This window comes from Mus caroli, chromosome 10 (assembly GCF_900094665.2).
Source record: "Mus caroli chromosome 10, CAROLI_EIJ_v1.1, whole genome shotgun sequence".
Lineage (NCBI taxonomy): Eukaryota > Metazoa > Chordata > Mammalia > Rodentia > Muridae > Mus > Mus caroli.
Genome location: NC_034579.1, coordinates 101190506 through 101203967, shown reverse-complemented (window position 1 = coordinate 101203967; position 13462 = coordinate 101190506). Strand labels below are relative to the sequence as shown.

The 13462-nt window shown below is 39.3% G+C and overlaps 1 protein-coding gene across 11 annotated transcripts in view; it reads right to left on the bottom strand.

Annotated features, from left to right (window-relative positions):
* The window catches only part of Ppp1r12a (protein phosphatase 1 regulatory subunit 12A), a 111062-nt gene that overhangs the window by 64217 nt on the left and 33383 nt on the right, over positions 1–13462 (bottom strand). For all 11 annotated transcript variants that reach the window (XM_029482711.1, XM_029482710.1, XM_029482715.1 and 8 more), the window contains exon 2: positions 10503–10633. In XM_029482711.1, the coding sequence (XP_029338571.1) occupies positions 10503–10633 (131 nt within the window). The remainder of the gene's footprint in view (positions 1–10502; positions 10634–13462) is intronic.

Below are 13462 nucleotides of genomic sequence, written 5' to 3'. Positions count from 1 at the left end.
GGCTGGCACACAGTCAACACTGGGCAAATGTTGGCCATTACTATCATCACGACAACCACGTCTGAGTTTCCTTTCTACTTTCCTATCAGGGGCCAGTGAGTCATCCTTATCACTTCCAATCTCACTGGCCTGCCCTAGTTAATTGTTCCTCCTCCCTAGTCTGTTCAAGACAGTATCCCTAACAAATTGGACTAAATATGTACCCTACTGAAGGACAAATTCATACAGCATAGAAATCTCTGCATGCTGTACCTGATACTTTCCATAATCTCGTGTCGTTAAGAAAGCATAAGTCCAAACATCAACCAGCCCTTACATCGATACAATCAAGACCAGCATATACACGGTAATCTCCCCCAACCGACAGTGGACCATAAGATACAATACATTTATAAAACCACATGTCCTTCCACACCAAATAGATAATTTATAAAAATCTACTCATCCTGTAGTGAAGATCAAACCTTTTCTTTGCATGTTTCTAATATGGTGCTTTTCTTAAACAAAACAAAACAACAATAACAAAAAACAAAACCAAAACAACCCCCACAAAAACCCTCAAAACCGCACACCTGTAATGCTTTAGCTATGCATTCAAGGCAGATATTTCAAATTACCAAGCAAAGCAATCACTACACATAATCTAGTTTTGTCTTTTTTTAAATTCACATCTCCTAGTTGTTTCACCAGCATCTCCTTAAGATGCAGTAGGACTTGCCTTTGGGTCTTTCCCAAGTATTCAACTTAGTTACTATAGCATAATTTCATTTCATGCATGTTTCACCTATCTGGGACTGTCCCAACTAAATTACATAATACAAACAGGCTTTAACTGGCTAAGAATATATAACTAACTTTTGATAAGTTGGCAATCCACCTGAGCACGGGGTTTGCCCTGGAGTGTGGTTGATATACAAGTGACAGTTTATGGGAGAAAACTGAATTTTTCCCTTTGCCAGCTGGAATCAACTGCATGGCTTCTTGGTTAGGGGTGGGACCCCATGTTCACTTCCCCTCAGGGCTATGACTCCATCTGGATTAAACCTATGTAGGATTTGAATGTCTCTCATGCCCTGAGGTAGTTGGATGATATACAAAAACTTTAATGTCATTTTTATTGACTTTTTCCCTTTAGCATTTCTTATTAGTGTTTTGCTTATTTATTTTTGCTTTTGTGTGAATTTTTGTGTTTGCTGAGAGAGAGAGAACATAAAGATGAAATTATGCAGTTGGTTTTGTAGGAAGCTGGGAAGGTCCTAGGAGTAAGGGGAGAAAAGCATGATTAAAATATATTGCATAATTTTTAAAACTAAAACTAAAAAGTTTAAATATAGCATTATTTTTTAGACAGAAGAAATAAGCAGACCAAAAAAGTACAATGCCTACCTGGTCTAAAGGCTCAACAAGGAGACCATAATAGATACAAAAGAGCCTAGAGAAGGGGCCAAAGATGGAGCCAGAAAGTTGTGAGTGATGAATGGCAGACAGATACTCTTATAGGTCACTATCTTTCTACCCTGACTGAACACAGAATGAATGCACTAAAGGCTCTGAATAAGAGGGTGGTATTCCCTGCATACATGTAGCTGATGTGCAGCTTGGTCTTCATGTGGGTCCCAAACAACTGGTGCAGAGGCTATCCCAAAAGCTGTTTCCTATATGTGGAATATGTTCTTCTAGCTGGGCTGCCTAGTCTGGCCTCAGTGGGGAGGAAGCACCTAGCCTCGGGAGGGGGATATGCAGGGGCCTCACCTGCACTGAGGAAAAGGGGAGAGGGATGCAAACTGATTGCAGGAGGGGCACAGTGAGCGAGCGGGGTGTGAAGTGAATAAGTAATGTTCCCCAGCTAGAGCTATTGTGTAGCATCCTGCCTGCTACACTGAGCAAAAGAGATGAAAGAAAGATACAGCTTGGCAGGAACTGTACTACCTAGGAGACAGCAACAGTGCTCCGGACTAGAGAAACAGGAAGAGGTAAAAGTAGTTAGACAGTGGACATACTTTGGTGGTGAGGCTACAAAAATCCTTAAGATTTTCATAGATGTTATGGATAAAAGTTCTAAAGTCCTAAAGAACCAAGCCATAACTGAACCACCACAAACATCTAAAAGTCATAGCCAAGCCTTTAGTGATCAAGTGAGAAAGGAGCTTCTTCTATAATATAGGGTAAACTGTTCATACTAGAAACTTAGGGCTACTCAAGAGAAAAGCATTTCTTAAGCATTTACAGCGGAAGCTTTAAAAAGGAATATAGTAATGAAACTAGACAACTAAAACATTAAATCACAAAGTATTTTTAAATAAACACAGAAATCCCTATATTTTCACGAGTTAAAAAAAGGCAAGTGTCAAGGCTAAGGGTAAAATTATCTAACTAACTGATATTCACCGGCTAGTTAAGTGGGACAGATACAACTGCGACATACACGGCCGTATACACCAACAGAACAAGCTACTCTATATCTAAATATGAGCAACTTCTACAATTTTTTTTTTTTGCTATAAATTAGAAAACTTTTTATTTCAAACTGGTTAGAAAGTTGAGTATCAGAAATCTGGCTTTTTTCCCCGGGATTCTTGGCTACTTCCATAAATTCCTGCTCAAGTAAAAGGCATTTGATGATATAGTTTGCTGTAGTATTCTGCAGTGCAAAACACCTTGAACGATCTTCTACAACTTTTAACTGTCACTTTTTAAGTAGAGAGTGGAGGAGAATTTGTGACATTCTGTCACTTATGCATAAAGGGAGGATTACTTATTTTCACGGATAGAAGAGGATATCAAGAAAAAAAATTATAAATGGATATCCATAGTGTATAGGAGGAAATTATGTGGTAGGATACTCATTGATATTAGAACTCGGTACTTTATTTAAATAATAAAATTAAAACGAAAAATAATGTAAAAGTACCCTATCTACTTGACAGTACCACCATGAGCAAAGGAGTACTTCAGCTGGAAAAGGGGTGCATGGACACAGGCTGAGGGTGGAAACTCCAGGCTATGTAGCAAGTACTAAGCCAGCCTAGGTGATATAATAAAATTTATCTCAAAAACAAAACAAAGTCATTCAATGAATTCACAATTAGAATACCATAAAGACAGAAAGACAATACCCAAAAGAGACACTGTTACTAGTGGTGGACACTCAGTCTAATGTATGTGTAATACATGACAAAGCTCATTAGGAATGATGTGTTATTTTGATCCCACAATGCCTGGCAATGAAGAAAGGGCTAAAGATGAACACATCTACTGATTATGAACTGAGAAACTACCAATCCAGTAGTAATGTATACTCTCAGAACACATTACAAAACAACAGGGCTTCTTCAAGAATTGTGGTATAATTTGCTAACCAATTAAGGGCAACTGACAAGAGGCCGCCATCAGCACATCAAATATGTTCAAATGTGTGAACTTCAAAAGTTGCTTAACTTGAAAAAACACTTAGTCCTTCTGAAGGGTTCTCATGGGACCACTCATTATGTTTAAAAAATCAATATAGGTTCTTCTCAGCTCCTGTCAATTATAAATAAGGCTGCTATGAACATAGTGGAGCATGTGTCCTTATTATAAGTTGGAGCATCTTCTGGGTATATGCCCAGGAGTGGTACAGCTGGGTCCTTACGTAGTAATGTGCCCAATTAACTGAGAAACCGCCAAACTGATTTCCCAGAGTGGTTGTACCAGCTTGCAATCCCACCAGCAATGGAGGAGTGTTCCCCTTTCTCCATATCCTCGCCAGCATCTGCTGTCACCTGAGTTCTTGGTTTTAGCCATTCTGACTGGTGTGAGGTGGAATCTCAGGGTTGTTTTGATTTGCATTTCCCTGATGACTAAGGATGCTGAACATTTCTTTAGGTGCTTCTAGGCCATCCGATACTCCTCAGTTGAGAATTCTTTATTTGTTTGTTTGTTTGTTTATTTTTTCTAGACAGGGTTTCTCTGTATAGCCCAGGCTGTCCTGGAACTCACTCTGTAGACCAGTCTGGCCTCAAACTCAGAAATCCGCCTGCCTCTGCCTCCCGAGTGCTGGGATTAAAGGCGTGCACCTTCTTTGCTTAGCTCTGTACCCCATTTTTAATAGGGTTATTTGGTTCTCTGGAGTCTAACTTCTAATATCCAGTATCCAGTATATATCGGACAGAGGTGTCAGATGTAGGAATGGTAAAGATCTTTTGCCAATCTGTTGGTTGTCCTTTTGTCCTCTTGACAATCTCCTTTGCAAAATTATGAGGTCCCATTTGTTGTTTCTTGATCTTAGAGCATAAGCCATTGGCATTCTATTCAGGAATATTTCTCCTGTGCCCATATGTTCGAGGCTCTTCCCCACTTTCTCCTCTATTAGTTTCAGTGTATTTGGTTTTATGTGGAGGTCCTTGATCCACTTGGACTTGAGTTTGTACAAGGAGATAGGAATGGGTTGATTTGCATTTTTCTATATCCTGACCACCAGTTGAACCAGCACTATTTGTTAAAAATGCTGTCCTTCAACAGAGGAATGGATACAGAAACTGTGGTACATTTACACAATGGAGTACTACTCAGCTATTAAAAACGATGAATTCATGAAATTCGTAGGTAAAGGGATAGAACTAGATAATATAATCCTGAGTGAGGTAACCCAATTGCAAAAGAACACTCATGGTATACGCTCACTGATAAGTGGATATTAGCTCAAAAGCTCCAAATATCCAGGATACAATTCACAGACCACATGAAGCTCAAGAAGAAGGAAGACCAAAGTGTGGGTGACTTGGTTGGTCCTTAATAGAACAAAATACTCACAGGAACAAATATGGAGATCAAGTGTTGAGCAGAGACTGAAGGAAAGGTTACCCAGAGGCTGTCCCACCTGGGGATTCACCCATATTCAGTTACCAAACCCAGACACTATTTTGGATGCTAAGAAGTGCATGCTGAAAGGATCCTGATATGGCTGTCTCCCGAGAGGTCCTGCCAGAGCCTTACATATACAGAGGTGGATATTCGCAGCCAAATATTGGACTGAGCACCAGCACTCTATTGGGTCCCCAATAGAGGAGTTAGAAAAAGGACTGAAGGAGTTGGAGGGGTTTGCAGCCCTACAGGAAGAACAACAATATTAACTAACCAGACTCCCCAGAGCTCCCAGGGACTAAGCCATGCACAAAGGAGTACCCATGGCTCCAGCTGCATATGTAGCAGAGGATGACCTTGTCATACATCAATTGGAGGAGAGGTTCTTGGTCCTATGAAGGCTTGATGCCCCAGTGTAGGGAAATCGAGGGCGGGGAGGTGGGAGTGGGTGGGTGGGTGGATGGAGGAACACCCTCATAGAAGCAGGGGAAGGAGGATGTGATAGGGTGTGTCCAGGAGAGAGGGGAACCGGGAAAGGGGCTAACATTTGAAATGTAAGTAAAGAAAATATCCAATAAAAAAATCAATATGGGAGCATAGTAAGCCACAGAGAGGAAATAAATGAGGCCTAAGTAGAAAACATCAAGATGACACAGTTCTAAAATTAAAGAGATACCCAATACTCCACCAGAAGGCTCTTAGATTTGATAAAAACTATCAGCAAGATAGCAAAATATAAAAGTCAACATAAAAGACCAACAGCATTACTATACTTCAATAGCAAATATTTAAGAAAGCAAAAAATACTTCTTCATAACTGCCTCCAAAAAATAACCCCAAGCAAACAAACAAAAACTCTAACTGTAATATACTAGACCTATTGAAGGCAGTGAGAGGATTCCACAACAGCAACTGTAAAACAGTCAGACACACAAACTCTAACCATAATTCACCAAACCTACCGAAGGCAGTGAAAGGATACTACAACAGAAATTGTAAAACAGTCAGGAAGAAAACAGACAGACATCAGAAGATGGAGAGATCTACCATGCTCATAAACTAGAAACATGTCGTGCTGCCTAGCCTTATGTTAACTTGACACAAACTAGAGTTACCTGAAAGGAGGAAGCTTCAATTGAGAAAATGCCTCCCTAAGATCCAGACATAAGGCATTTTCTCAATTAGTGACTGATGAAGGGAGACCCATCTATTGTGGGTGGTGCTATCCTTGGGCTGATGGTCCTAGGTTCTGTAAGAAATCAGGCTGAGCAAGCCAGTAAACAACATCTCTTCATGGCATCTGCACCAGCTCCTACCTACAGGTTTCTACCCTGCTTGACTTCCTGCCCGCCCTGGTGTTCACCTTTGGTGGTGAACAGCAATATGGAAGTGTAAGTTGAGTAAACCCTTTCCTCCACAGCTTGCTTTTTGGTCATGGTGTTTTGTTGCAGCCATAGAATCCCTAAGACAAGTGTATTATTATAGAAAAGGACATACTACCAAAACAACCTATAGATAATACACAACTCATCAAAATTCCAGGGTTATTCTTTATAATTGTAACAATAATACTGTTAAGATACATATACAAGCAAAAATGCTTGATCATCAAAGCAATGCTGAGCAAAAACAAAATGCTGGAGTAATGTATTAGCATACCCTACTGCAATTATATTACAGAGTATACCAGCACAAAACAGACAGAGAGGTCAGTAGAATAGAAGAGTCAAGCCAAATGTAACCACCCGATTTTGAATAATACTCCAAAAACATAAACATTGAAAACAACCTCTTCAACAAACAGTGGCCATGGTGAAATTGTATAGCCACACATATAACAGAATGAAATTGCATCCCGATTTCTTACCCTGTGTAAAGATCAAATGCACAGAGATCAAAGATCTGACCAAGTAAAAGAGAAAACACTTAAGAAATAGGAATAGGCTCAGATTTTCTGAATAGGACCCTAATCTCTCATAAAATAATACCAACAACTGACAAATGGAATTCCATCAAACTACAAAAGCATGTGTGTAGCAAAGGAAATCATCAAGCGACAGCCTATGTAACAGGAGAAAAAAGTTGTTAGCTTTCATTGTTGACATAATTAATATCTAGACCACAAGGATTAAAAAAGAACTATACAAGAATCAAACAATCAGTACATGGGTTAGTGAAAACAGAAGACAGTTCCTAGAAGATGAAGTATAAATGGCCGGGAAACATTGAAAATGTTCATTTTCACTAGCCATCAGAGAAATGCAAATCACAATCACAGTGAGAGTCTATCTCATCCCAGTGATGGTGGCAGTCATTAAGAAAACAGTAACAGCAAATCACGGTGAGGATGTGACAAAAGAGAACCCTGATATGCTGCTGTTCAGAATGTAAACTAGCATAGCCACTAAGCTCTCAAAATGGATCTAGCACATACCCCTGCTATACCAAAAACTACAAGTCACCTGTGTTGGCTGGTTTTATGTTAACTTGACACAAGTTAGGGTATCTAGAAAGAGGAAACTTCAATTGAGAAAATGCTTTCATTAGACTGGCCTGCCTGAAGGCATCCCAGTGGAGCATTTTCTTAATTAGCAGATGATGGGGAGGGTGCAGCCTATTGTGGGTAGCACCACCCCAGGCAGGTGGTCCTGGATTGTGTAGGAAAGCAGACTGCACAAGCTAAGAGTGAGCAGTACTCCTGAACTGCCCCTGTTTCAGTTCCTATCTCCAGGTTCCTGCCTTTAGTTTCCTAAATGACGAACTGTGACCCAAGACTTGTAAGCTGAAAAAGCCCTTGCTTTTGGTCAACTTAGTGTTTTATCACAACAACAGAACCCTAACTAATACACCAATGTATCAATATGATACTGACACATCGATGTTTATTGTAGTACTGTTTACAGTAGCCAATTTAAATAGTCCACGTTATGGACTCCACCTAGGTGTCACTCAACAGAGGAATAGACAAAGAATGTAATTAATACATACAATGGATTCTTCTTTAGCCATAAAGAAGTGACTCCTGTAAAATATGAGGAAGGTAATTTTTATTCTTAACCCTTTTTAAACTAAGCTCTTAAGATGTGGCTGTATAAGTCATAATGCTGGAACTATGGTAATCTTTTACATGTAACTAAAAACATACCAAATGACTCAGCAGGTTTATGACTCAACCAAATCTATGCAAGGAAATTATATAGAACTATTATTGCTTTTTCAGTCTCAAAAGCTGTATTTTAAAAAGCACAAGAACTGGCATTTGAAGAAAGAGGTTGAGTTTCATTTTACCAGAGGAAACAAAAAGATAACTATCAAAAGATACTACACGCCACGGATTTCTTATGTGCCATAATGTACTGTGTGTAACAGGTCACCCTAGTTAAGCCTCGCAACAGTCTTATTAATTCCATCTTATAGAAGAGAAAGCTGAAACTAGAAGAATGAGCGTGTCCAAATGACAATTCGCAGCAATTGGCGAGGAAGCACTTGTGATCCATATCAGCTGACTAAACACCTAAGTACCCAGCCTTTACATGATTTTTGAAGAAAAATTAACAGCATGCCAGGCATGGTGGCGCATGCCTTTAATTCCAGCACTTAGGAAGCAGAGGCAGGCAGACCTCCGTGAGTTCAAGGCCAGCCTGGTCTATAAGAGCGAGTCCAGGCCAGCCAGAGCATTGTTACCATAGAGAAACCCTGTCTCAAAACAAACAAACAAACAAACGTACGTTATTGGATCTTTCTATGAGCTGATCTAAGTAGCAGAGGGACTTAGTAGATGTACTAAGCACAAAAAAGTAAGGACATAAAAGCCCTTAAGAAGCAGTACTGTAACTTTGGACAGGCAGTATTTGCAACAGCAGACAACTTCTCGGGTGGCACTGACTGAGGAGATAGTTCAATGTAGTGCCTGACTCATAATTCTGACCCCAAACTCACGTTTACAAAGGCAAGTTAGGGGATAGAGAGCACTGGGATAGAGTTGGGTCATCCTCGTCACCCTGTGGCCAACCACGACCTCTACTCACCAACTTCCAGACCAGTGAGATGCCTCAAAACCATGGTGGAAAGCATCTGATAAACACCACAAGTTGTTCTCCGTCCTCCACATATATATACACACATGCAAACACCGCCTCCCCCCCCCAACCCCCCCCCCCCCGGGCCCCCCGGGGCCTCCTCAGTTTATAGATTAAAACAAACTGAAGCCTCTAATAGATGCAGAGCAGTTAGTGGCAAACACAGCACAAAGTTGAAGTCATATAGATCTTCTAGGCCTAGCTATTACACTGTATCATATCCATGGAGAAAACAGAAAGTATAGGGAGATAACACAATGAAGGTTTACTAAAAGTTATTTACAATAGCCCCCTCTTTTTTCTTTTTTAAAGATTTATTTATTATATGTAAGTACACTGTAGCTGTCTTGAGTCACCCCAGAAGAGGGCACAGATCTCATTACGCATGGTTGTGAGTCACCATGTGGTTGCTGGGATTTGAACTCAGGACCTCCAGTCAGTGCTCTTACCCGCTGAGCCATCTCTCCAGCCCATTAACTGCTGAGCCTTAACTGAAGCTTCTTGTTCTGTAGTTCCAAAGCTGCTGTCAAACGTGGTGTACAAACAGTAACTGGGCTTTTCCTTTTTTCCTTTTTTATATAACTTTTATGAAAGCATATTATAAAATGTTCTACTATCACAATTCGTGTTCATTTTATTATGCTTATGTTATACTAACTAGTATTTGATAATCTGATATAAGAAATAGATTGCACAATAGCATACATAGTAATAAAAACTAATTTAATGAAACTACATTCAATGTGTCTATATTCCCCCATTAAATGTTTGTACTCATACATAAAATGCAGTTGGGAATACAGTCATTCTCAATAAATATTCTCTAATATATACTTCCAGAAAATGCTCTTAAGAAAACCAATTGGAGAATTATGTATAACTCTCTCTATAGTCCCTAGAGCAACACAACTCAGTTAAGAACTATTTCTTTCCTCTGATATTTCATGATTATATAGGTGTGCACAGACTGTTAAATACTAATCCTGCATAGTTCAACAAGACTATAGCCATCTCAAAAGAAAATATGGAGAATGTATACATTACTGATTTTTTTTTTTTTTTTTTTTTTTTTTTTTTTTTTTTTTTTGTTTTTTTTTGGTTTTTCGAGACAGGGTTTCTCTTTATAGCTCTGGCTGTCCTGGAGCTCACTTTGTAGACCAGGCTGGCCTCGAACTCAGAAATCCACCTGCCTCTGCCTCCCGAGTGCTGGGATTAAAGGCGTGCGCCACCACGCCCGGCTACATTACTGATTTTAACACAAAATTCAAAAGGCCACAGCAGTGAGCAATTCAATATCTGTGTAAGAATTACTTGTTTGCTTTTCTGGGAAGAATTTTCAAGAATTAAGGTAATATGATTAATCATTAACAACGATTGGGTTTTGTTTTGTGACAGTGTTTCTCTGTGTAGTCTTGGCTGTTCTGGAACTCCCTCTGTAGACCAGAACTCAGAGATTCATCTGCCTCTGCCTCCTGAGTGCTGGGATTATGGCTTGTGCCACCAGTGCCTGGCCATTAAATACGAGTTTTATAGAATCTATTTTTAATATTAGCATAAAACTGAAACACAGAACTTGCTTACTCTGCAATATCGAGATATCCACAGGAAGCAGCTGCATGGAGTGGTATCCAGCCTTCATTGTCAGGTTGATTGATATTTGCTCCATTTTCTACCAGAAACTTCACCATATCAACATTGTCATCAATGCAAGCCTGAAAAGAAATTAGAAAGCATGACTAGAAAAAATTTGAATAAATAATCTGATTGTCATCAATAGAATAAAATTCTTGTTTATGTATCTTTAAATATATTCTATATAAAGTAATCTGTAGCAATCATGATTGTGCAGCCATCAAACAAGACAATGATACTGTATTTTAAGAGTCCCTCCTTAAATACATGTAGTAGTAGTACTGCAGGTGACTAATCTTTATGTGAACCCAACCAGGAAAACTACTATCATTCACTAAAATGGCACAGAACAACACAACCAAGCCACACACGCTGGCACACACCTGTTGACCTAGCATTGGGAAGATTAAGGTAAGTGGGTGCCAACAAGGCTGAGGCCAGCCTTATCTACACAGTGAATTCAACACCTGGCTCAACCACAACAAAAAGGCAAATATACTTAACAAGCAACATAGCTAAGCAGTTGTATTAATATCGTTGCTACAGCAGTGATTTCCAAAAAGTGGCCTATTAGAAAATTAGGGAAGGGGGTAGGGATCCAAGATCCTTTTAGGAAATTAACAAAAATATCTTCAAAATAGTATCAATATATTACTCTTCCTTGTACTTTATTGACAATTACATTTGGAAATGCATAAGTGATAGTGATAAAAACAGATGTGCCATAGGCACCAGCCAAGGCAGTGGTGAATAAAACAAGTTACCTCTAGTAACAGGCATCACACTGACCAGTAAGGATTCGTGGTATATTTTTGAAGCTGCTCTTAATAATAACTGTCCTTAATAAGGCAGTAAAAAATGTAAATTATATAGAATCTCAACTCCTGAATACATGTTTATCTAATATTCTATGGAGTAAAATAAGAAGTACAGATTAAAGTCCTTTTCCAGACAGGACAGGTATCTGGAGAAGAAGAATTTATACCAATGATAACTCGCTACTTTTTAATGAGTATTAATTACTTTACCAAAATGATGAGCTACAGTGAGTATATGGTGAGTTTGATTTCTAGCAATCCACTTTTTTGAAAATTAACATAATCAGTCTTTCACTTCATGAATACCAATTAATATCAATTAATTAATATCAATTAGCCATACAAGTACCACCCCACCCAGGCACACCCTAGGCTCCAGCCTACAAGGATAATGGAGTACCATTAATAGTGTCAGAGATTGGTTCTTGCCCATGGAATGGGTCCCAACCTGGGCCAGTCATTGGTTGGCCATTCCCTCCACCTCTGTTCCATCTCTGTTCTGTACATCTTGCAGGAAGGGCACATCCTGGGACAAAGGTTTTGTGGGTGGGTTGCTGTCCCCATCCTTCCACTGGGAGTCCTGCCTTGCCATAGACAGTGGTCACTTCAGGCATTAATCCAATAGAATAGAAAATGGGGAATAGACTTAAACTCACTGGTACAAGAGACAACTTTCTGAACAGAATAGCTTGAGCACTAAGATCAACAATTAATAAATGGGACCTCATGAAACTGAAAAGCTTCTGTAAGGCAAGGACACTGGCAACAGGACAAAATAACAGCCTACACATTGGGAAAAACTCCTCACCAACCCTATATCTGATATATTTTGGAGATATCTATCTATCTATCTATCTATCTATCTATCTATCTATCTATCTATCTATCATCTATCTATCTATCTATCTATCTACCTATCTAAACTATAACTATAACTCAAGAAGTTAGACAATCCAATTAAGAAATGGCATACAGACCTAGACAGAGAATTCTCAACAGAGGAATCTCTAAAGGTCAAGAAGCACGTAAGATGGTGGGAGTGCAAACTTGTACAACCACTTTGGAAATCAATTTGGTAGTTTCTCAGAAAATTGACACTAGTTCTACCTGAAGACCCAGCTATACCACTCCTGGGCATATACCCAAAAGATGCTCTACCATCCCACAAAGACAATTGTTCAACTATGTTCATAGCAGCTTTATCCATAATAACCAGAAACCGGAAACAACCCAGATAGATGTCCCTCAACGGAAGAATGGAAACAACTATTATAGTTTTGTTTGACACTTTAAATCCTCATTTCTAACATATGAGTCTGCAAATATTAGTACAATCTCCCTGACTCTTCAAAGTGTCTTAAGAGTAAGGAAGGAAGTCTGGAGAGGGGCTGGAGATGGCTCAGAGGTTGAGAGTTTTCCTGCTGTTCTCACTGAGAAGCCAGATTCAGTTTTAGTACCCACATACTGAGGCTCACCATCATCTGAAACTTCCAGCCTCTGAAGGCACCAGGTCCACACACGGTACACACATATACACATATAGGCAGACACTTGTACAAGTAAAGATTTAAGAGTAAGTCCCTTAAACACTTAAGACTTTTTAGCAGCATGAGATGACCTGTACTTATAGTCTTGACACTGGAGAACAGAAAGATAAGAGGATCACGAATAAAGCCAACCAGTACTACAAAGGGAGATTCTAGCCAGTTCTTCACCAGTGTCTGCTCATACTTAGGAAAAGAAACAATTTTCTGGGATTGAAAATAGAACAGCAGAATGACTGAAATGGGAAAAGAAAAAAAAAAAAAAAGACCTGAAACCGATAAAACACAAAGTGCTTCTTTTCTATGCTGTTTGTAAGTAAACTTTATTATTGCTGACATCAGAATAATTTCATAGTTGCCTTGTGCTCAAAATGACCAACAAAAGCATATATATCCCTATAATTCACTATGAATATTTTTCCCACTGCGTTTTGAGCAGAATCATGGGGTTTCAGTGTCCCTAATGCTGGTATCTAACATTTTATCTCTTGAGATTTTATCTGCTGATGCAGACAGTGGAGAGCATCATTACACAACATTACATATT